The sequence below is a fragment of the Salvelinus namaycush genome, chromosome 4 (genome assembly GCF_016432855.1).
Source record: "Salvelinus namaycush isolate Seneca chromosome 4, SaNama_1.0, whole genome shotgun sequence".
NCBI lineage: Eukaryota > Metazoa > Chordata > Actinopteri > Salmoniformes > Salmonidae > Salvelinus > Salvelinus namaycush.
The window spans coordinates 55,115,825-55,142,137 of NC_052310.1; the positions used below are offsets into that span (position 1 = coordinate 55,115,825).

Below are 26,313 nucleotides of genomic sequence, written 5' to 3' on the forward strand. Positions count from 1 at the left end.
ATCAAATAGCTAAATGATCAATGGAAAGCAAATTCTATGTGGATGCACCATGAACTTCACTCAACCTGTGCCAGTGGTGGGAATAGTCATTAAGTATGTGATCTTCCCAATATTTAGGTAGGCATACAGAGAAAATGTGTACTAATATGTGGCTTCAGTAATGCATGGTAGGCTGTCACAATTCTCAGCTATATCTCTCAGCTATTCAGCTTATAATTATAGAACATTTAGATAATATGTGGTGAACAAACCTAGTTTCAGGTAAAACATAGAGCCTACTTCAAACATTTTAATTCATTTATCACAACTGCTGTCGAATCAGGCTACCAGCTGATACCAATTGACCCCAGTACAGGGCCGGCGTTATGGACGAGGCTTAGGGGCCTGGCCCGAACTACCGTATCTCCTTGCCCGTCCAAATAAAATACTTAAATATTGATCATTTATTTGACCGAGTCCCGCGGTCGAAAGAAAGCCGCATCAATCTCAGCTAAAGCATCCGAGCGAGCGAAACAGCCCCCTCTGTTTCAGTATGTGTAGACCATGTATCTGATGCTGTCTGGACCAAGAGTATGGCATGTCATACTATTTCTGGCCAGACAGCATCAGTTACATGGGCTACATATAGAGGGGCGCTGTTTTGCTCGCTCTGTTGCTTTCTCCGGAAATATAGTTTCAGCAGAGAGGAAGAGGCGAAGCAAAAGGGCTCAAAATATGTCCACTGTAAACCCAATGAGTTTTTATGGGAATAAATGCAGACCTAAGTTGTTATCCTGCCTTCCCGCCTTTGGGACAAAGACTCCCCTTGTTACGTCGGAGACATGAGCATCTCATCATTATATACAGCTCTCTGGTTTCAGCCTCTTGCGAATTGGATAGGAAAGTTGGCGGGTGCACAGTGCACTGTTAGGATGGTGGATTGCCCTAAAGTAAATTGATGTTTCGCCAAAATTATATAATTACTCCTGTCTAAATAAAATCATAAAAAATACTTCACCAGGGAGCATGACTTAGCCACAGAGGATCATTCGCTTATTTTAAACAATTTGCTGTGGATTGTTTCAACTCACAGGTGTGTTTGCTTGGCAATAGGTCTAGCTGATTGAGTTGTGGCTGTCAGTGAAAAGCATCTAAAATATGTGTGAAGAGAATGTGTCTTGAGTATAATTTTAACTTTTGCATCAACAAGAAGGGGAGGGGTGTGTGGCGAAGATATGGTGCGTCTCTCCAGAATGCATGCATATAAGTGCCCATTTTGTCAATGTCTTATTTCTGATTGTCTTAACTCAGCACATACACCACACATGTTTTCTTCGCCTCAAACACGTATTTTTTTTAAACATACATTGGGAATGATAGTTCATCAGTATTTGAAAAATCTTTCCAACACTCCCGGTCTTGATAATCACCAAGTCTCGGTGTGAAAGAGCACAATATCATGATCTGATGATCCCATATATCCAGTGGAAACGTCATAAAAAACAGCTTTCGTTCCCGAGCTCACTGGCGGAGGAAACTTTGAGAGCCCGGAATAGGCTAGTTGATAAAATGTTGCAAGTTAGCGACAACTTCTGGCTGGACCCTGTGATGAGCTATTGTTTGTGAAGTTCAAAATCAAGTCAAGACAGATAGAAAGATTGACATAACCGGAATTTTCATCAGGATATACTGTTTTTATTTGTCGGCTTTAGAACTATGTATTTTACTTAGTTGATGATGGCTATCTCTGAGTTCTATGCTCTCGTTTCTTTAGCCCCTAATGGATCAAATCACAAGTGTATCAACGTGTCAGTATGGCAGAGGCTAATGCTCTTTCCATAGTCTAATTTTAAACCTGAGATTTTTAGAATTTTACTTTAGATTTCTATGATTAACCACGTGACAATGATTTTGAGAAACGGAAACATGTTTATTGAAATGAAACTGTTCCATGAAAACGTGCATATAAAAATAATCATAACTGGCACGCAGATCGGTAGAAATTGTAGGATAAATTGTAAGCTTCCCCACACTTGAAACACACGAGCTGTCTATGGTCTTTACTATTACACCCATTTCAAAAAGGGTTAACGTTCAAGCACGTGCACACATAGGAGATCCCGTGAAAAAACGGGCCAGCCTGTGAAATTCAAATGCCCTTCCAAGTGATTCGTTCTGGCGCGGTGTCTGCCCCAGTAAACACCAAGCAAGCAAAAACAGTTATCAAGTAAGTGTAAATCCCATATGTCGTTTTGGAGCAAGTTTTGTATTCTACAACACTGATGATTTCCTATAGGATTGTACTGATGTGAATGGATTAGGCGTACAGTGTTTTGATTCTATCAATCACCTCCACCTGTTCCAGATGTGTTCTTCTTCAAAATGTAATCTATTTAAACTCCTAGGCTACATGCTGTCTGCTGATTCTGATGATAACTTTTAATATTTTATTTAGTCATTATTTAACTCTTAAAATCTTCACTAGTGCACGGCCTAGTTTTGAGCTCTCCAATAGAAGTTGATTAAAATGTGACACAACGGAGTTACCGCAGCCACACAGTCATATTTATGTATCGCCGTTTTTCTCAAATGTATCTTATTAAAATCTGAATGTAAACCTTAACCACACTGCAAAACCTATGCCTAACCTTACATTTGTCTTGATGAATGTTTACGATAGGCCAGCCAATTTTGACGCTGTGGTAACTAATGACAACCAAGCGCATGCTGCCATAATTTCGGTTGTCACTAGTTACCACACCCACAAAGTAATTTTTACAAAAAAGTTTATAGCTTGTTGTAAAAATCTATGAAAACAAAAATGTGCTTTTTGGTCTCAATTGAAGGTTACGGTTAGTCATAAGGTTGGCAGTGTGGTTTGCGTTAGAAGAGAAATTGTACAAACAGGCAGGGTTTAGACATAAGTATGACTTTGTGACTGTGGTAACTACTGATTTCAGTATTAGCGGGTTTCGGTATTGGGTATGCTGATTCAGAGGAATCATGCGGAAGTAGTAAATTAGACACATCAAGTAGTGCAAATCACCAACCAAAACAGTGACATTTTGGAAAACTAATGAAAGTAACGTTTATTTTATTTTAAACAAGAGGACCTGTGCCAGTTCCATTCCGATAGTTAGGTTATTCCGTAGAGGTAGCCTATAGTCACTGAATTGTCATCATCAGATAGAGTTATGGCATGCAGCGACTCTATGGTGTCAATGAATGGAACTCAAGTAAGTGTGAACTATTTCAAATACAAAGTTTTCATGTCTCTTGTATGTGATATTTAAAACGAATAGTAAGCCATACAGTCGGATAGTTGTCAGTGTATGTCGTTCAGAGTGTAACGTTATGTTGCTTTTGTGTTTTCCGTGTTTTCTTGGTAGGCTATGCTGCATTGCCTCCGTTATGCATAGCCCAAGAATGTAGCCTACTGCGAGCACGTCCAAGGACCTTATGTTATGTTCAGAGGCAAACTGTCTCCGGCAGCCAAAACAGCCAAATACTTAATCTGAACGTAAATCGATTCTCAAATGCGGTACGGTTCTAGAAACGTTATGCACTCTACTTTTATATCACAACAAAATAATTTCACAAATGCTAAATATACACGTACACTGTTTTTAACCGGCTTTAACACAATTTCAACCGACAGTAGGCTACTTTTCAGTTCAACACGTTTTTGGCGTTGTTCTGTTACACACAGGTGTTCGGCATGCTATATAGCTAATGGTTGGCTGACAGCCGTGGTATATCTGACCTTATACCACCGGTATGACAAAGCATTTATTTTTTACTGCTCTAATTACGTTGGTAACCAATTGATGAGAGATAAGACCGCCTAAATTCAACAAAAGGCTAACTTTGGGGGTCTCTAAATAATGCTAATTTGACCATATACCTATTTGTTTAAAATGCAATTTGTAGTCTACTGCTATGGTGGTAAATATGGAAATCAAAGTTTATTCCAAATGAAAAGAACACTCCCACCTCAGTGTCATGGTTTAAACCATTTTAATTTCATGTGGCTGCACTTGTCATCCTGGGTCGTCCTGTATTTTTAGACCCTTTTCAGGTGTCCTGACTTTTCTTTCTACAAAAAGGTCCTATTGTCAGCGAGACACATCAATTAATTCAAGCTTCAAGAGAGACCTAATGACAATTGGCAAATGTCATTACACTTTTTGGTGTTTAGTAACAGATTTATCTTTCCATATATCAGTGTTTGGATGCTGGAATTAATTAACATGCCTACTTTTTGAAGTGATTTGTTTGACAATCAGAAACATCATGACTGACTGTGTTCATGCCACATTAAAGGTGATACTTTTTTTTAACCCCTTTTTCGTGATATCCAATTCGTAGTTAGTCTTGTCCCATCGCTGCAACTCCTGTACAGACTCAGGAGAGGCGTAGGTTGGGAGCCATGCGTCCTCCGAGACACGACCGCGCCAAGCCGCACTGCTTCTTGACACACTTCTCACTTAATCCCGGAAGCCAGCCGCACCAATGTGTCGGAGGAAACGACGAACAGCTGGCGACCAAAGTCAGCGTGCATGCGCCCGGCCCGCCACAAGGAGTCGCTAGAGCGCGATGGGACAAGGACATCCCAGCCAGCCAAATCCTCCCCTAACCTGGACGACGCTGGGCCAATTGTGCGCCGGCTCATGGGTCTCCCGGTCACGGCCGGCTGCGACACAGCCTGGGTTTGAACCCGAGTCTGTAGTGATGCCTCTAGACCGCTGCGCCACTCAGGAGGCCCCTAAGGTAATACATTTTTACAGTTAAATGACATGTCTTTACTATTAGGCCCATCAAACAATTTCCTACCATGAAAAAATAGAGAACCCCCTGAATGTCACAGTATAATTCAAACTCTTCCTAAAGGCTGTTCGTGCACACCAAAAAAATTCACGAGGCAAGCCAAAGTTCAGAGGCTGAAGTTTACGCCCTTTGATTTTTGATTGGTCAACTGTAGGGATTCTTCAATTAAGTGTTTGTTGCCATTCAGCAAAAGACGAATAGTTTTCATTCACATTTTTTCCCTTGACAAATACTGCACCAAACATCTTAGTTAAAACCTCTTGAGCCTATGGGGGCGCCATTTTGACTTTGTAAAAATGAGTTCCCAAATTAAACTGCCTCATACTCAATTCTTGCTCGTACAATATGCATATTATTATTACTATTGGATAGAAAACACTCTCTAGTTTCTAAAACCGTTTGAATTATTTCTCTGAGTGAAACAGAACTCATTCTGCAGCACATTTCCTGTCAGGGAGTGAGATTTCAGAAATCGAGGTCCCTGTTCTGAGGCCAGTTTATAAGTCCCCATGTAAGCCATCGGGCTACATGCACTGCATACGTCTTCCTCTAGATGTCAGTAAGCGGGGAGAATTTGAATGGAGTGGATTGCGCAATCTGGGACCCTATATAAGACCGTGGAACGGAAGTACCATCCTTTTCAACGGTGCGCCTGGCGCAAGAAGACATCACAATGGCGTCCTGCAAACGCTTTCGTTTTAGTAGTTCTATATCTCCGGTCATGTTTTTATTCGTTATAGGTGTTAAAGACATCATAAGGTAGTTAATTTAAACCGACTTATAGCAGTTTATAGCAGTTTATTGCGATTTTCCTGGATTTCTTTGTGATGCGCTTTCACGAGTTGGACACCTCTCCAGTGGGTGGCTAACGTTAGCGGCTATTTCGACAGGACAAGAGGACATCTTTCAACCCAAAGACGATTGTTCTGGAGAAAGGACACCTTGCCCAAGATTCTGATGGAAGCTCAGCTCATAGTAAGCAGTCTTTATGCTGTTAATTCGTACTTATGTTGACAAATGTCAAATAATAATTCCGCCATGAATTATGGTGCGGTCTCGCTTTGGCGCACGCTGTATTGCGCAGTAACGTTAATTTTAAAAATCTAACACAGCGATTGCATTAAGAACTAATTTATCTTTCATTTGCTGTCCAACTTGTATTTTTTAGTCAAGTTTATGAATAGTTTTCGATTAGAATAGGTGCCTCTCCAAGATGGCGCCGGACAGATTGCTTGAATTTTTGGCCACTAATCACATTGTATAACCACGATTTGTGCCGCTAAATATGCAAATTTTCGAACAAACTCTATATGCATTGTGTAATATGATGTTATAGGACTGTCATCTGAAGAATTCTGAGAAGGTTAGTGAAAAAATTAATATATTTTGGTGGTTTATACGTTATCGCTATGTTTGGCTTGAATCAATGCTGTTGTGATGTTTGCTATTGTGGTAAGCTAATATAACGCTATATTGTGTTTTCGCTGTAAAACACTTAGAAAATCTGAAATATTGTCTGGATTCACAAGATCTGTGTCTTTCAATTGCTGTACGCTGTGTATTTTTAAGAAATGTTTTATGATGAGTAATTAGGTAATACACGTTGCTCTCTGTAGTTATTCTAGTCGCTTTGGTGAGAGTTGTGATGGTGGCTGCAATGGTAAACTATGATTTATACCTGAAATATGCAAATTTTTCTAACAAAACATATGCTATACAATAAATATGTTATCAGACTGTCATCTGATGAAGTTGTTTCTTGGTTAGTGGCTATTTATATCTTTATTTGGTCGAATTTGTGATAGCTACTGATGGAGTAAAAAACTGGTGGAGTAAAAAAAGTGGTGTCTTTTGCTAACGTGGTTAGCTAATAGATTTACATATTGTGTCTTCCCTGTAAAACATTTAAAAAATCAGAAATGATGGCTGGATTCACAAGATGTGTATCTTTCATCTGGTGTCTTGGACTTGTGATTTAATGATATTTAGATGCTAGTATTTACTTGTGATGCTAGGCTATGCTAGTCAGCTTTTTTACTGATGGGGGTGCTCCCGGATCCGGGTTTGGGAGGAATTAGAGGTTAATGTAAAATTGCGTGACTAAGATCTCCTCGGCAAAAACGTCAAAATTAATGACTAATTTCTTGAGTTATCTTAGATTATTTCTGACTATTCTGAGGAAGTGTATACTGGCTACGGTTTCTCAAGATGGGCAAACAATACTATTCCCGCTCTTTTCTTGTTTTTCAAGCAAATTACTTTTTAAGGGAGGATGTGCATACACGTTTGGTTCGCTTAGCTGAGTTCGGCGAGGCGCCAGCCGAATCCGAAGCATGCAGAAGGCTTAACCCTATAAAGGTGTGTAGAAATTGTACCTTTTGTTTTTTGAAAATTATTTCTCGCTGATATGAAGGTTATGTTTCAAATGTTTCCAAAACCGTATCACAAAAGAGGCGTATCAACGTTTAGAATGAGCTTCGGTTCAGCATCGTAGCACCCCCTCAGCTAATCAAAATGGACGTGGAGTCATGAGAAGGGCTACAATTTGCTATGCTACTGTCATGTGACACAAATAAAGAGAACTCCTGCGCAACTGTAGTGGTATGATGCAACTAATTTTAAAAAGTATGAAATCGCGTCACAGCAGCTGCACAGATAAAGCTTTATAACCTACTCAGTTTTTATCAATGTGTTGAAGCTGAACACAGTTGTGTACACATGGCAGTTGTGTACAGAGTCATTATCCCGCAACTGTACCTGAAATGTTACAGAGCATGTTTAAATGAAAGTGACAATGTAACTTACCAAGTATCATACCTGGAAGGTCTCTCACATTGACCTAGCAATCAAATGAATGAAAATACATTCACTGTCTAATATTATTGGATGCGTGTCTGATAGAGAACGTGTGGTTTTTCGTCTCATATGTTTTACAAGTCCTCAGGTTAGGCTTGGGCGTTATACCATATACCAGGTTATTTAAAATACAGACGGTATGATTATTTTATTTTTATTTTTTTTGTGGTGGGGGGACCCCCGTCTTGCAGAGGCTGCGGGGGTGTTTTCTACACCACTGCTTATAACTAACTATAAGTTATGTATATCTATAAGAAATCTAAGATGTGTCAAATAAATCCAGCTCAGGGCTCCAGCTATGCATTTGGTTTGCTAATTTGCTAGCTAAGTGGCTAGATGTCAAGATCAAGCTTCTTGGTGACTGCAGAGACATGCAATCCCCTCCTGAATTAAGATCCATGTTGCCTAAATTGTTTTGTGCGTCAAATAGCGCCCCGTGTGTGCATATTCAGTAATACTGTATACCCCGGTATGGTACAGAAGCTGTATGACGGTATGAAAGTCTGGATAACCCTACCCTACCTCAGGTCACAAACAAGGTAAACCACTCACTATATACACCACCTACTGTGCTCCATGAGCTTATACACACATACACACATATTTAGGCTACTCTTACTCACTTTAACCCAGAAACGGACTGGCCACAGGGCAATTTGTGCAGATGCCAGATGGGCTTGTCCATCTTTAGCCCAGTGTGCCTTTAGAAAATGTTGTTTTTTGCACACAATTATCATTATCTGAATAATAATGGGGTCTTCAAGGGGGGGAAATGGTCACATGTTGTCAAGGAAAAAATGGGATTGTGTGTCAGAAATGCCCTGGACGATTTCTGGTTCCAGTCTCTCCGTGCTGTAATCTATTCATTTACATGTTGTGTATTCATTTAAATACTGCGCATCTCTCTGTGGTTGCTCTACAGGTTTCCTATATTGGACATGACTGTGAGGACATCCCAGAGTTCCTTGGAGAAAGATATGGACTCTTGACAAGACGGCTAGATCTCAGCTTCAATCAGCTAAGGTAGGAGATGAGCTGAGTCGTGAATACTATCATGGACACAGTGTTGCCTTGAGGCAGATGCTTTGTGGTAGGTCACATCTCTTATTAAAGCTACAATATATAACGTTTTGGGCGACCCGACCAAATTCACATAGAAATGGGAGTTCTAGATTTTTCATTCCTGTTGAAAGCAAGTCTAAGAAGTGGTAGATCTGTTCCCAAGCGATTTCTGTATAGTGCATTTTTAAGGAAGATACCACTATGTAATAATTTCCTTAATTAATAAGTCTTTATAAATTATTATATGCATATATACTGAACAAAAATATACACGCAGCATGCAACAATTTCAAAGATTTTGCTGAGTTACAGTTAATAGAAGGAAACCAGTCATTTGAAATAAATAAATTAGGCCCTAATCTATGGATTTCACATGACTGGACAGGGGCTCAGCCATGGGTGGGCCTGGGAGGGTATAGACCTACCCACTTGGGAGCCAGATCCACCCACCGGGGAGCCAGGCCCAGCCAATCAGAATACGTTTCTTTCCCACAAAGGGCAGCCCCCCCCCCCCCAATTGCATGCTTCCTCAAACCTTGAGACATCTGTGGCATTGTGGTGTGTGACAAACTGCTCATTTAAAGTGTCCTTTTATTGTCCCCAGCACAAGGTGCAACTGTGTAATGATTATGCTGTTTAATCAACTTCTTGATATGCCACACCAGTCAGGTGGATGGATTATCTTGGCAAAAGAGAAATGCTCACTAACAGGGATGTAAACAAACAGGGATGTAAACAAACAAAACAACATTTTAGAGAAATATGAATTTTGTTTGTATGGAAAATGTCTGGGATTTTTTATTTCAGCTCATGAAACATGGTACCAACACTTTACATGTTGTATTTATCTTTTTGTTCAATGTACTATTTAAAGTCATGTTGCCACCATATATCAATATATCTTATATCCTATATGGATTAAGATGGAAAGATCCCAATGTGCCCATTGGAGACCCTCTTTAGACATGACTCACTCGGTTCTTTCAAAAAGGTTCAGTTTTAGTGCCAGGCATTATGATTTTCAAATGTTCCTTTTTGAATTTACATTGTGCCTGGCTGGCATCGTCATTAAATCGGAAACTAGCACATTCAACTCATACAAGTCTGTATTTGACGTCCATCCATGTCTGATGGCGTGGAAACCGGCCGCTAGGGGCAACAGTGAGTGCTTTTACCTTAAAGTAGGTTTCGGTTTTGCTAGGGCGTTGTGGACGGGTATTGCAGATGGGGATAAGCATCAGCCTGAACTTAACCCTAACCTTAAATATTTGGAGTTAATGGTTAAAGTGAACTTTTAACACATTTGGAACAACTTCAACAGAATTTTTTTTTAGATACTTTCTTTTCACGTACATCAGATTAGTTACAGTAACAATCTTTTGAATTGGACAATTTTCAGGTAGGAAACCCATTTTTCCCAGTATTCTTGGCCTCATGTTCTTAAAGCAAAGGTCATACGCTCCATATAGTGTATTTATTTAATATACTATATGTAATGTCTACACATTGTGTCATGGTGGGGGGGGTCTTTTTGTAGCCATTTCCTAGTGATAGCCTTTTTACTGGCTTCCAGTAGGATCTCCAGCAGGTACTTGTCTCTATTGTGTAAGTTATCAGGTATTTCACCCAAATACAAAAAATGAATGTTTTGTTCCATGTCAAAACCCATTATTTTTCCAATGTTAGATCTTATTTCTCCCCAGTAAGATTCAATAGCAGGGCGGGACCAAAAAATATGTGAGTGATCCGTTGTTGATAACCCGCATTCTCTCCAAAATGGGTGTTGGGAGCCAGTGTGTTTGGTTTCAGTTTAGGTGTTATGAAGACACGTATAACATTCTTCCAACAGAATTCTTACCAAGACCTTGAGTTGGTGGAGCTTAATTGAGTCGTAACATGTTCATCCATGTTCATCCATGTTATCAGTTATTTCAATGTTAAGTTCCTCCTCCCACAAAATTTGAAATTTGAGAAACATGGATTGATCTAATTCTGACGTGAGAGCTGGTAGAGTTAGCTACCTGTCATAGATGTGAGAGGAGCAACATCTTTGCCATATCTGCATTAAGTGCAATTTAATATGTTCACATTATGTGCATTATGTGGTATGGCATGTCATAGGGACATCAAAGACCATGTGAGAGCATCAAGCTGCGTACCAAATGGCACCCTATTTACTAAATAGGAGCACTATATAGGGAATAGGGTGCCATTTGTGAGACACTCAGAGCAGCAGAGAGATGGGTTGGCTGGTACCAAGCTGTGGCCGGATAAAAGGCCTGATCAATAAATGTGACATGTTAATGCAGGGGCCAAATAAAATAAAATACCCTTCTGACAGGACCTGAAGAATCACCTTGTGGCAGCTGGTTCAGAGGGATGGACTGGGGGGAGGGGGGGGGGGGGGGGTGCTGTCTCAGTCATCTCAGCAGCAGGACTGGCAAAATTGATCTGACAACTAAAAGAGGAGAGAGGATGGTTAGAAGGTGCTTTTGTTTCAAAAACCCTTTCTTGACCTGTCAGGGCCTTGAAAGGCCTCTGAATGGAGGCTCTTTTTGTCACGTCGTCGAAAATTGTCGTCGTCTTAAGGCAGTTATCTGTGCTGGAAATGTGGATTCTTCTTGTTTAATTGATTCACTTTGTGCCCGAGTCCTGTCACATTAATAATTGCTAAGTCCCGTGCCCCTGCCCAGTGTTTCATGAATAAATGTGTGCTTATCGGAGCATTAATATTCCTAATGAACCGCAGCGATTGGAAAACGAGCGTTGCCTTGACTGGAGTTTGATTTGCCTGCCTTTTCATTCGCTGAGGGTGTCAAACTCTGAATGTTTCAGACATGATTGCCCCCCTTGAATGCGAAACAAAGGCAATGTGGTAGAATTTGTAAACTGCATACTTCTTCAATGTATGTAATAGTGTTATACTGGTTTGTCATAGGGTGTTTCTATGTTGGGTTTTGAGTTGTTATTACACAGTTAACAATTAGTAGGCTAAATGTTTTAGTAAATATGTTGTCATTCAAAAGCTGATGACATTATTTTCCGATCAGCTTAATCTTTAATAATATCTTAGTAGGCTTGGGCGGTATACCGGGGTATTTGGAAGTAGCCTTGGGATAGTTTTTCAGTACCGTCAATACCTATTTCTTAGTATTTTTTAAAAGAAATGTGAATATTTGTAGCTTCTTTTTAAATAAATACCTGCAGTCAACTTGTGCAATACATTAGGAAATGAAGCATATCGTGTACTTCATTTCACCTGCAACATTCTTTTTCATTATGAAGCTTACCAGTATGCACCAGTCACATGGTGTTTGTTTACAAGCACCCAATGACAAGAGACTGGCGCCTTGTGAGTCACTCACTGTTGTGCAGCAGGCACCAGGTGATCTAGTTACAGTATGAAATTCACAACTAAATGTTTTCCAGCTAGATATTGTATAATTATTAAGTAAACTGTCTAAAATGTGCTAAATGCAGTTCTGCATTTGGTTTGCTAATTTAGTAGCTAGTTATCTAGCTAAGTCACAGCAGAGAATCCCCTCCTGGTAACAGCAGAGAATCCCCTCCTGGATCAAGATCCTTGCTGTCGAATATTTGTTTTGTGCGTGCAACAAGCTGTGAGTAGCATTTTTTTGTTATTTGCATAATTTTATGAGCTGGGATGTCAGTCTTGCAAATAGTTCATGTTAGAAACCAGGTCTCCATCCAACCTTTTTATGCGAACCCAAGCCTATGGGTTCGAAGCGTCAACCTCGCAGCACACTTAGACACACCAACTGATTAATGGACTGCTGAATGTTTTCTTTTCACTTGCTTTGTTTGTTCTTTTCCAAGTTAAGTCTATCTCTAAGAAGCTACCCAGGAAAGGGCTGAAATAGCCTATATTAATATATGTAGCCTTAGAAATGTTTATTTAACTAGGTTAAGACCAAATTCCTATTAAATAAGGTTCATGAAATCAATAACTTGATAACATCAGATAACATTCATATATTAGCCATTTCTGAGACTCGCATGGATAATTCCTTTAATGATACAGCAGTAGCAATAAAAAGGTATAACATCTATAGAAAAGACAGAAATGCTTATGGGAAGGTGTTGCTATATATATATATATATGTATATATATTCAGAGCCATATCCCTGTAATGCTTAGAGAAGATCTGATGTCAAGTGTTATTGAAGTGCTTTGGTTGCAGGTTCACCTGCCTCATCTAAATACTATTATTTTGGTCTGTTGCTATAGGCCACCAAGTGCTAACAGTCAGTATCTAAATAATGTGTGTGAAATGCTTGATAGTGTATGTGATGTAAACAGAGAGGTCTACTTTAGTTGGGTACCTAAATATTGATTGAGTTTCATCAAGCTGTCAACTCAAGAGGAAGCTTTTCACTTGAACTAGTGTAATCTGGTTCAGGTATAAATCAACCCCCATGGTTTTACAAACACTACAGGAACAAGATATTCCACATGTATTGATCATGTTTTTACTTATACTGTATAACTGTGTTCTAAAGCTGTATCTGTACTCATTGGATGCAGGGATCACAATATAGTGGTTATATCCAGGAAAGCCAACATTCCAAAAGCTGGGCCTAAAATATTGTAAAAGAGATCATAGATTTTTTTTTGCTGCGACTCTTATGTGGATGATGTTACAAATATTTGTTGGTCTGGTGTGATTAATAAGGATCATCCAGATGCTGCACTTGATGAATTTATGAAATTGCTTCTTCCAATAATTGATAAACATGCACCTGTTAAGAAATTGACTGTTAACTGTTAAGGTTCCATGGATTGATGAGGAATTGAAAAACTGTATGGTTGAAAGATGGGACAAAAGGATTGGCTAATAAGTCACTGAACATCTGACTGGCTCACTTACTGCAAATTGAGAAAATATGTGACTAAACTCAACAAAAAGAAGAAGAAACGGTATTATGAAGCCAAGATCAATGATATAAAGAATGATGGAAAAAAACTTTGGAGTACTTTAAAATAAATTATGGGCAGAAAGACAAATTAAACTCCGTCTTTCATCGAATCAGATGGCATCACAAAACCATTTGATGTTGGCAATTATTTTTATGATTTCTTCATTGACAAAGTGGGCAAAGTTAGGCAGGAAATCCCAACAACGAACAGTGAGACATCGTATTCATGCATAAAAAAACAAATCATGAAGGAAAAGCATTGTAAGTTTGCATTTTGTAAAGTTAGTGTGGAAGAGGTGAAACATTATTGTTATCGCTCAATGACAAACCTCCTGGCACTGACAACTTAGATGGAAAGGTACTGAGGATGGTAGCTGACTCTATGGCCACTCCTATCTGTCATAACTTTAATCTGAGTCTAGAGGAAGGTGTTTGTCCTCAGGCCTGGAGGGAAGCCAAAGTCATTCCGCTAGCCAAGAGCGCTACCCAAGCGGCCTTTACTGGTTCTAACAGCAGACCTGCCAGCTCTTAGCAAATACACTCAGCAAAAAAAGAAACGTCCTCTCACTGTCAACTGCATTTATTTTCAGCAAACTTAACATGTGTAAATATTTGTATGAACATAAGATGTAACAACTGAGACATAAACAAAACACGTTCCACAGACATGTGACTAACAGAAATTGAATAATGTGTCCCTGAACAAAGGGGGGGGGGGGGGGGGGGGGGAATCAAAAGTAACAGTCAGTATCTGGTGTGGCCACCAGCTGAATTAAGTACTGCAGTGCATCTCCTCCTCATGGACTGCACCAGATTTGCCAGTTCTTGCTGTGAGATGTTACCCCACTCTTCCACCAAGGCACCTGCAAGTTCCCAGACATTTCTGTGGGGAATGGCCCTAGCCCTCACCCTCCAATCCAACAGGTCCCAGACGTGCTCAATGGGATTGAGATCCGGGCTCTTCGCTGGCCATGGCAGAACACTGACATTCCTGTCTTGCAGGAAATCACACACAGAACGAGCAGTATGGCTGGTGGCATCATCATGCTGGAGGGTCATGTCAGCATGAGCCTGCAGGAAGGGTACCACATGAGAGAGGAGGATGTCTTCCCTGTAACGCACAGCGTTGAGATTGCCTGCAATGACAACAAGCTCAGTCTGATGATGTTGTGACTCACCGCCCAGACCATGACGGACCCTCCACCTCCAAGTCAATCCCGCTCCAGAGTTCAGTCCTCGGTGTAACGCTCATTCCTTTGACCACCACCCCTGGTGAGACAAAACCGCGACTCGTCAGTGAAGAGCACTTTTTGCCAGTCTGTATCTGTTCCAGCGACGGTGGGTTTGTGCCCATAGGCGATGTTGTTGGCGTTGATGTCTGGTGAGGACCTGCCTTACAACAGGCCTACAAGCCCTCAGTCCAGCCTCTCTCAGCCTATTGCGGGCAGTCTGAGCACTGATGGAGGGATTGTGCGTTACTGGTTTAACTCAGGCAGTTGTTGTTGCCATCCTGTACCTGTCCCGAGGACGATCAGCTGTCCGTCCTGTCTCCCTGTAGCGCTCTCTTACTCATCTTACAATATGAACATTGCAATTTACTGCCCTGGCCATATCTGCAGTCCTCAAGCCTCCTTGCAGCATGCCTAAGGCACGTTCACGCAGATGAGCAGGGACCCTAGGCATCTTTCTCTCTGTGTTTTTCAAAGTCAGTAGAAAGGCCTCTTTAGTGTCCTAAGTTTTCATAACTGTGACCTTAATTGCCTACCGTCTGTAAGCTGTTAGTGTCTTAAAGACCGTTCCACAGGTGCATGTTCATTAATTGTTTATGGTTCATTGAACAAGCATGGGAAACAGTGTTTAAACCCTTTACAATGAAGATCTGTGAAGTTATTTGGATTTTTATGAATTATCTTTGAAAGACACGATCCTGAAAAAGGCACGTTTCTTTTTTATTGCTTAGTTTATACATTTTAAAACATTTTTTAAAATGTAACCTTTATTTAAGTAGGCAAGTCAGTTGAGAACAAATTCTTATTTACAATAACGGCCTGCCGGGGAACAGTGGGTTACTGCCTTGTTCATTGGCAGAATGACAGAGTTTTACCCTGTCAGCTCGGTGATTCGATCCAGCAACCTTTCGGTTACTGACCCAACACTCTAACCACTAGGCTACCTGCCGCCACAAATATATATACACAGTACCAGTCAAATGTTTGGGGACACCTATTCCAGGGTTTTTCTTTTCTTTTTACTATTTTCTACATTGTAGAATAATATTGAAGACATCAAAACTATTAATTAACACATATGGAATCATGTAGTAACCAAAAAAGTGTTAAACAATTCTAAATATATTTTTATATTTTAGATTCTTCAAGGTAGCCAACCTTTGTCTTGATGACTGCTTTGCACACTCTTGGCACACTCTTGGCATTCTCTCAACCAGCTTTACCTGGAATGCTTTTCCAACAGTCTGGAAGGAGTTTCCACATATGCTGAGCACTTGTTGGCTGCTGTTCCTTCACTCTGCAGTCCAACTCATCACAAACCATCTCAATTGGGTTGAGGTCGGGTGATTGTGGAGGCCAGGTCATCTGATGCAGCACTCCATCACTCTCCTTGGTAAAATAGACCTTACACAGCCTGGAGGTGTGATTTGGGTCATTGTCCTGTTTAAAAACAAATGGTAGGCTCACTAAGCGCAAACCAGATGGGAGGGCCTGTCTCTGCAGAATGCTGTGGTAGCCATGCTGGTGCCTTGAATTCTAAATAAATCACAGACAGTGTCACCAGCAAAGCATCCCCACATCATCACACTTTCTCCTCCATGCTTCACGGTGGGAACCACATATGCAGAGGTCATCCATTCACCTACTCTGTGTCTCCCAAAGACACGGCGGTTGGAACCATAAATCTAAAATTTGGACTCCTCAGACCAAAGGACAGATTTCCACCGGTCTAATGTCCATTGCTCGTGTTTCTTGGCCCAAGCAAGTGTCTTCTTCTTATTGGTGTCCTTTAGCAGTTGTTCTTTGCAGCAATTCCACCATGAAGGCCTGATTCACGCAGTCTCCTCTGAACAGTTGATGTTGATCTGTCTGTTTGTAGGAGAGTTAAAATGGTTATTCCATCAAACTTCAAATAATTAGAAAGATACATAACGCAGAACAGAACAACCAGGTTGAGGGTCAGTGGCCAAATGCCGCGAACAGGAATATTCCAAGTTCAGACAGAAGGGGGGAGTCAGATCGCTATGATCAACAGGAACTTTACTTTTGGTGTCTATTTTTAATTGTTGCACTACTGGTGCTGCCTGTTGACGTTAGGTAGGCAGCTACAGTAGCTGAATGATGTTAACATATTCAGGTTTTGTTTCATTAAATGTATTTTATTTCATCTGGGTGCTTGGGCCAGCCAACGAGAGCGTACTGGTCGCAGTGGTGGGTAGTATATGGGACTTTGGTGACAAAACGGATGGCACTGTTATAGACTGCATCCAATTTGTTGAGTAGAGTGTTGGAGGCTATTTTGTAAATGACATCGCCAAAGTCGAGGATCGGTAGGATGGTCAGTTTTACGAGGGTATGTTTGGCAGCATGAGTGAAGGATGCTTTGTTACGACATAGGAAGCGGATTCTAGATTTAATTTTGGATTGGAGATACATAATGTGAGTCTGGAAGGAGAGTTTACAGTCTAACCGGACACCTAGGTATTTGTAGTTGTCCACATATTCTAAGTCAGAACCGTCCAGAGTAGTGATGCTGGACGGGCGGGCAGGTGCGGGCAGCGATCGGTTGAAGAGCATGCATTTAGTTTTACTTGCATTTAAGAGCAGTTAGAGGCCACGGAAGGAGAGTTGTATGGCATTGAAGCTCGTCTGGAGGTTTGTTAACACAGTGTCCAAAGAAGGGCCAGAGGTATATAGAATGGTGTCGTCTGCATAGAGGTGGATCAGAGAATCACCAGCAGCAAGAGCGACATCGTTGATATATACAGAGAAAAGAGTCGGCCCGAGAATTTAACCCTGTGGCACCCCCATAGAGACTGCCAGAGGTCCGGACAACTGGCCCTCCGATTTGACACACTGAACTCTATCAGAGAAGTAGTTGGTGAACCAGGCGAGGCAATCACTTGAGAAACCAAGGCTGTTGAGTCTGCCGATAAGAATGTGGTGACAGATTTGAAAGCCTTGGCCAGGTTGATGAATACGCCTGCACAGTAATCAGTAATGTCTCTTATCGATGGCGGTTATGATATCATTTAGGACCTTGAGTGTGGCTGAGGTGCACCCATGACCAGCTCTGAAACCAGATTGCGTAGCGGAGAAGGTACGGTGGGATTCGAAATTGTCGGTAATCTGTTTGTTAACTTGGCTTTTGAAGACCTTAGAAAGGCAGGGTAGGATAGATATAGGTCTATAGCAGTTTGGGTCTAGAGTGTCTCCCCCTATGAACAGGGGGATGACCGCGGCAGCTTTCCAATCTTTGGGAATCTCAGACGATACGAAAGAGAGGTTGAACAGGCTAGTAATAGGGGTTGCAACAATTTCGGTAGATAATTTTAGAAAGAGAGGGTCCAGATTGTTTAGCCCGGCTGATTTGTAGAGGTCCAGATTTTGCAGCTATTTTCAGAACATCAGCTATCTGGATTTGGGTGAAGGAGAAATGGGGGAGGCTTGGGCGAGTTGCTCTGGAGGGTGCAGGGCTGTTGATCGGGGTAGGGGTAGGTGGAAAAGCATGGCCAGCCTTAGAAAAATACTTCTTGAAATTCTCAGTTATAGTGTATTTATCGGTGGTGACTGATTTTCTGCTTGAAAAAGCTAGCCTTAGCTTTCCTAACTGCCTAAATGTGTTGGTTTTAGAAGATATCAAGGTCTGCATTTATGTTCCTTGTACTTGATCGCATCACATTAACAACTTGATGTTCAGAATCAAATATTTATATCTCTGACATTTTACTAATTCATTATTAATATTTAATTTGGTTAAGGAGGAATCTTAATGTCAGATATCATTACTGGACTTCAAAGGATTGTCTGGACAGAAGAGAAGCAATCAAGTATTACCCAAGCCATTTGGGACTGATTTGTATTGGTTGATTGATTGTTGTGGATTAGTTGTTGGATTAGGCTACAAACCATTCCCTCTAAATTTGTATTACTGGTGAGACTTGTATTCATGTCATCAAACTTTTCCAGCTCCCACCATCTCTTAGGGCCAGTATTTCATTTCTGACCACATGAGCTGACCAACAAAAACTCTGGTTCCTGTACGTTCAGGAGTTTTTCCGGGTCAGGTCATGTTGTCATGAAAAACTCTTGTCCCTGGCCTAGTGATAAATTGCGTAGCGTAAATGGACCACCCTTTAATAAAAGCTTTCTCTGTGATGATTGGAGGCTGTGAAGATCACATGATTCCTCTCTGAGGCCACGGTTGAGTGGAACTGTGAAATTCAATTAGCGAGCAGACATGTGATGGTGATAAAAGAACCAAGAAGTAGAGCGATGAGTCTTGGCATAGCCTCTCTCTCTCTCTCTCTCTCTCTTTTCTTTCTCTCTCCCACTCTGGGTTTTAGTTATCCCCATAAGAACTTCCCTTGAGGACAAAGGAACCCAGTCACACGGCCTAATATAATGGAGGGTTGTGCGTTGTGCGTTGTGTGATGAAATGAGCGGGGATAAAGAGGGCAATGACGTAAAGCTGTGTTTTAAAACACGTGGTCTGTCCCTGATGAGATTAACTTTCTGTGCCACCGCCTTTACTTGTTATGAATCACTTCATAACAAGCGCTTGATGTCTCCTCGCACCTATCAAGAGCCATTTCATGGTACCGCTCTGTGTGTTGACATTTGTGACCCCATTTCAGTGACACCAAAAGTAACCCAAGTGCTAACTGCCTTGACGACTGACACTTTGTCAGACAGTCAGAGTGGACTGGACTGCCTTGAGGGTGATGCACTACTCCATGCCATTCTTGTGGAAGACCGTGCCAGAAAGTATTGCTGCTAATATGCTTATTTCCATCAGCCCAATTGACAGCACTCATCCAGTAACTTGACAATGAGTGCCAATGAAAATGAGGCAGCACCTGTCACTGAGTAGTGTGGGTTTGTGAGTGTGGGTGTGTGTGTGTGGCTGGGCAGTTAATGCCAGGAAATAAAGTTGGTGTAGCAGCCTGTCACACCTACACCTCCTCTCCCCATACCAACCTGTCAGGCTGCCTCATCGATGTGTTGAAAGAATGAGACTTAGAGACACAGAACCAGATGTGGTTGTTGGAGGACAGGGGTGGATATTGTGTTGTCCATTTAGTTTCGGGTCAAATGGGTGCAGTGTGTGTGACACTGTGCGGTGATGAGAAAAACACTGTGTGTGTGTGAGAGAGACACTATGATGATGGGGAATACAATGTGTGGACACCACTCTTCTATCTGATGGTTACCGTTTGAGCCAGTGTCTGTCGTAGGTGCTTGAATCCGTTACCTGTTTTAATATCACATTTGACACCTGAGGTGTGAGGAGCTACTGTGGCTATGAGGCGTGAGGAGAATAAATACTAACGTTATGTGATCGTTTTAGTGCAACAGACAAGAGTCACCTCCCTCTTCGGATAAACAATGTCATTGAGACTAACAAGTCACGGCTGTATTAGTAAGGAGACATTTGACAGGTGTCCTCCTTGTCAACACCACGCTCGACTTCAATTTTCACATCATGTCTAAAATATTTTTTTATACGTTAATACTCGGCTGTGTTGTTTCTGATTGCAAGTGAGAGGTATGGGGCCTGTGTATCCTGTTCAGTCTCATCACATGAAGTAGGCCTATACTGTAGTGGTACTCAGATCAAGTTGGTTGCCAAAGATGTACACACACACTGATTTAGTGCCTGTTCTTGTCCAATCTGTTCTAACGAGTCCTGCACATCTTGTGAGGATTGCAGTCATAATAGCTTATAGCTCAAAGTGAGTCATTGGGTCATAATAGCTTATAACTCCAACCGTTCAAAAGTTAGAGCCATATTTGTAGGAAGAAAACAGAAACCACTCTGTCACAACCACATTTAGCGGATATCGGAGGTTACTCACAGAACCGCTGTTCTCTAAACCAGGGTTTCCCCAAATTCTGTCCTCGGGACCCCAAGGTTGCAAGTTTTGGTTTTTGTCCTAACACTACACAGCTGATTCAAATAATCAAAGCTTGATGATTGGTTATTTGAATCATCTGTGTAGTGTTAAGGCAAAAAACAAAACTTGCAACCTTGGGGTCCCGAGGACTGAGTTTGGGAAACCCTGCTCTTAACCAAGCGCGTCTCGGCAGGAATGTGTGTGTATGTATGTATGTATGTATGTATGTATGTATGTATGTATGTATGTATGTATGTGTATATATGTACATACATACATACATACATACATACATACATACATACATACATACATACATACATACATACATACATACATACATACATACAGTTGAAGTCGGAAGTTTACATACAGTTGAAGTCATTAAAACTCGTTTTTCAACCACTCCACAAATTTCTTGTTAACAAACTATAGTTTTGGCATGTTAGTTAGGACATCTACTTTGTGCATGTCATTTTTCCAATATTTTTTTACGGACAGATTATTTCATTTATAATTCACTGTATCACAATTCCAGTGGGTCAGAAGTTTACATACACTAAGTTGACTGTGCCTTTAAACAGCTTGGAAAATTCAAGAAAATTATTTCATGGCTTTAGAAGCTTCTGATAGGCTAATTGACATCAATTGAGTCAATTGGAGATGTACCTGTGGATGTATTTCAATGCCTACCTTCAAACTCAGTGCCTCTTTGCTTGACATCATGGGAAAACCAAAAGAAATCAGCCAAGACCTCAGACAAAAAATTGTAGACCTCCACAAGTCTGGTTCATCCTTGGGAGCAATTTCCAAACGCCTAAAGGTACCACCTTCAACTGTACAAACAATAGTACACAAGTATAAACACCATGGGACCACGCAGCCGTCATACCGCTCAGGAAGGAGATGCGTTCTGTCTCCTAGAGATTAATATACTTTGGTGCCAAAAGTGCAAATCAATCCCAGAACAACAGCAAAGGACCTTGTGAAGATGCTGGAGGAAACGGGTACAAAAGTATCTATATCCACAGTAAAACGAGTCCTATATCGACATAACCTGAAAGGCCGCTCAGCAAGGAAGAAGCCACTGCTCCAAAACCGCCATAAAAAAGCCAGACTACGGTTTGCAACTGCACATGGGGACAAAGATCGTACTTTTTGGAGAAATGTCCTCTGGTCTGATGAAACAAAAATAGAACTGTTTGGCCATAATGACCATCATTATGTTTGGAGGAAAACGGGGGACGCTTGCAAGCCGAAGAACACCATCCCAAACGTGAAGCACGGGGGTGGCAGCATCATGTTGTGGGGGTGCTTTGCTGCAGGAGGGTCTGGTGCACTTCACAAAATAGATGGCATCGTAAGGAAGGAAAATTATGTGGATATATTGAAGCAACATCTCAAGACATCAGTCAGGAAGTTAAAGCTTGGTCACAAATGGGTCTTCCAAGTGGACAATGACCCCAAGCATACTTCCAAAGTTGTGGCGAAATGGCTTAAGGACAACAAAGTCAAGGTATTGGAGTGGCCATCACAAAGCCCTGACCTCTATAGAAAATTTGTGGGCAGAACTGAAAAAGCGTGTGCGAGCAAGGAGGCCTACAAACCTGACTCAGTTACACCAGCTCTGTCAGGAGGAATGGGCCAAAATTCACCCAACTTATTGTGGGAAGCTTGTGGAAGGCTACCCTAAACATTTGACCCAAGTTAAACAGTTTAAAGGCAACGCTACCAAATACTAATTGAGTGTATGTAATCTCTGACCCACTGGGAATATGATGAAATAAATATAAGCTGAAATGAATCATTCTCTCAACAATTTTTCTGACATCTCCTAACTGACCTAAGAATGTTCTGTGATCCTAACTGACCTAAGACAGGGAATTTTTACGAGGAATGAATGTCAGGAATTGTGAAAAACGGAGTTTAAATGTATTTGGCTAAGGTGTATGTAAACTTCCGACTTCAACTGTATATATACAATGAAATAATATGTTTTGGAGTGGCGGCAACAATTTAGCAATGATCCAATGCTGCTGTTCCCATAGAAATATACTTATGAGAATCATCTGTAGTAGCTGGACTCTGAGGATTATCCCCCCCCCCCCCCTCCCTACTTACTCAAAGCTGTAGAGAGAGATGAGCCCACATGAAGCTTTTGCATTGCAGATGAACCCTCCTCCACCTGTGTGTGTAGACTTAAGGCTGCTAAGGCTACAGTGCGTCAGCCATGGCAGCCGTTTTGCATTTTAATGGCAAATCAAGTACGCTAACTTGCACCAAAGTGCTGTAAATGTGGCCCGGCCTGTCAAAATGAGATGTAAGTAGTCAGATGAAAACAGAACAAAGAAGACAAAGTAGGGAGGGGACCCCCGGTTTCAACTAAGAAATGAAATAAAACCTTGTACGGCCTGTCATCCATGTCGTTTTATATTCATATCTAAAGCACATTATGGTATTACTCCGCCACGCGTCTCACTCATCTGTCTCTCTTAATTCGTCACAGGCGGCGTTCCTTCTTTCAAGTCCCCGTATGTCAACAGGGAGAGGGGCCTGCTAATTGACAAATGAGTGTCACAGACATGAAGTTGTCCTTTTCCATCAGAGCTAGGTAGAAGCTGGGTGTTTGATACGGAACCAGAGAGGGGAGAATATTATTGGCGTAAGCCCAGTAAGGGGCATCAGACTGGGGCTGAAATGAGAAGTGACAATGGGGAGAGCGAGGCTTTCATTGTCTTGGCTGAGTGTTCAATCTGCAGAGATGCCAGTATGCAGATAAAGTATCAGTTAGGGGGGGTGGTGAGAATATGAAAAAACGTCTAAAGTCTTCAAATCATTTAACTGAGAGTGTGTGTACATGCAACCGTGTGTGTGTGCCTTGCCGCTGGATCGTATATATTTCATATCTGGTCTATCAGTCCCATTTAGGAGTAATATTTTGGATAACCGGGTGTGTATCTCATTAATTAGGGCAAATAGAGTCTTCCTCCAAACAGATTTAAAACAGAGATGAGAGCGACACTGCCGGCCGACCAGGAAGTATTATATTTATATCTGGAGCTATATGCAATTTCACATCAATTCTGTTCTATTGAAAACACCCCTTTTTAATTTTCATTAGAACAATTTCCACAGTGATGGACTACTCAGGGGATAGTGCAGAGATGGAAGGAGAGAAAATGGAGAGGAAAAATAGGACTAGATGGAATTGATACTGAATGGATGTAATGAATTGGTTGCTGTTTTCCCCATCTCGCCAATTTGAATGCGTTTCCTTGTTTGTCTTTGTGCATCTTTGTCCAGTAATGACAACGTGAAATCTCATGGTAGTTGATGAAACACTGTGATATCTTATATGAGGAAATAACAGTAACAGGAAGAGCTTTGTTAACACTTTAAACTGAGTTGACCTTGGTTTTTCTCTGAATACTTACGCAACCAACATGCAATGAAAGGAAAATAAAGAAATTGTTTCAAATTAGCTACTCATAGATTAAAATGCAATTAAAACAAGAAATAATATTTAAAATAGCATGTAAGTATATCTGTAACTTTATTTGTACAACTTATTGTCAACCCAATGAGTCCCACCATGACCTCTAACCCCTTTTAAACATTGTGTGTTTGAGCTAGACTTATGGGCTGTACCATTGGTCTGTGTGATTAACGGGGGCTGAGCTAGAGGAGTGTTTGTGAGACGGGGCGCATCCAGAAGGGGCCCAGGGGCGGGTCTTTTTACAAAAACGTCCGTAGAGCCTAATGGTTTGAGCAACAAACTATGAAAAGCTGAGACTCACAAACATGACTGGAGTGTTTACGGACATATTCAATCTCTCCCTATCCCAGTCTGCTGTCCCCACATGCTTCAAGATGGCCACCTTTGTTCCTGTACTCAAGAAAGCAAAGGGGACTGAACTAAATGACTATCGCCCCGTAGCACTCTCTTCTGTCATCATGAAGTGCTTTGAGAAACTAGTCAAGGATCATATCACCTCCAACTTACCTGTCACCCTAGACTCACTTTAAGTTGCTTACCGCCCCAATAGATACACAGATGACTCATCACCATCGCACTGCACACTGCCTTATCCCATCTGGACAAGAAAAATACCTATATAGCGCAGCCTTAAACACCATAGTACCCTCCAAGCTCATCATTAAGCTTGGGGCCCTAGGTCTGAACCCCACCCTGTGCAACTGGGTCCTGGACTTCCTGACAGACCCCCCCCCCCCCAGGTGGTGAAGGTAGGAAACAACAGTTCCACCCCGCTGATCCTCTACACTGGGGCCCCACAAGGGTGTGTGCTCAGCCCCCTCCTGTACTCCCTGTTCACCCATGACTGCGTGGCCACACATGCCTCCAATTCAATCAAGTTTGCAGACGACACAACAGTAGTAGGGTTGATTACCAACAATGATGAGACAGCCTACTAGGAGGAGGTGAGGGCTCTGGGAGTGTGGTGCCAAGAAAACAACCTCTCCGTCAATGTCAACAAAACAAAGGAGCTGATCGTGAACTTCAGGAAACAGCAGACCATCCATATCGACGGGACCGCAGTGGGGAAGGTGGAAAGTTCCTCACGTACACATCACTGACAATCTGAGTCCACCCACACAGACAATGTGGTTAAGAAGGCGCAACAGCGCCTCTTCAACCTCAGGAAGCTGAAGAAATTTGGCTCGGCCCTGAAGACCCTCAGAAACCGTTAGTTGCACAATTGAAAGCATCCTGTTGGGCTGTATCACTGTATCAACTGCACCGCCCACAACCTCAGGGCTCTCCAGAGGGTGGTACTGTCTGCCCAACGCATCACTGGGGGCAAACTACCTGCTCTTCAGGACACTTACAGCACCCGATGTCACAGGAAGGCCAAAAAGATCATCAAGGACATCAACCACCCGAGCCACTGCCTGTTATTTATCAGGTTTCTGCTTTGGCTGACCTTTTTTTTCTTCTTACATTTGTCAATAAAACTCATTAATGCAACTTTTTGACAAATAGTTGTGTATTTTACTTGTAGCCCGGGTTATCCTAAAAATAACATTTTTAAACACTTAATTGTGACGGTAAATATAAGGGCTGGACATGCAGATAAATGAAAAGCCAATTTCTTGGGACTGATAGTGTTAAGTCTGGCCTTTCTTGTTGTCCCTCCAATTTTTATTTGATTTATTTTTATTTCACCTTTTATTTAACCGGGTAGGCCAGTTGAGAACAAGTTCTCATTTACAACTGCGACCTGGCCAAGATAAAGCAAAGCAGTGTGACACAAACAACAACACAGAGTTACACATGGAATAAACAAACGTACAGTCAATAACACAATAGAAAAAGTCTGTATACAGTGTGTGCAAGTGGCGTAAGGAGGTAAGGCAATAAATAGGCCATTGTAGCGAAGTAATTACAATTGAGCAAATTAACACTGTAGTGATAGATGTGCAGATGATGATGTGCAAGTAGAAATACTGGTGTGCAAAAGAGCAAAAAGAGTAAATAAAAACAATATGGGGATGAGGTAGGTAGA

General features: G+C 41.5%; 1 protein-coding gene across 1 annotated transcript in view; it reads left to right on the forward strand.

Annotated features, from left to right (window-relative positions):
- Window positions 1-2,965: 2,965 nt before the first annotated feature.
- The window catches only part of lrmda (leucine rich melanocyte differentiation associated), a 397,635-nt gene continuing 374,287 nt past the window's right edge, over window positions 2,966-26,313 (forward strand). The window contains exons 1-2 of the mRNA XM_038992019.1: window positions 2,966-3,215; window positions 8,585-8,685. Coding sequence (XP_038847947.1) covers window positions 3,174-3,215; window positions 8,585-8,685 — 143 coding nt within the window. The 5' untranslated portion in view covers window positions 2,966-3,173. The remainder of the gene's footprint in view (window positions 3,216-8,584; window positions 8,686-26,313) is intronic.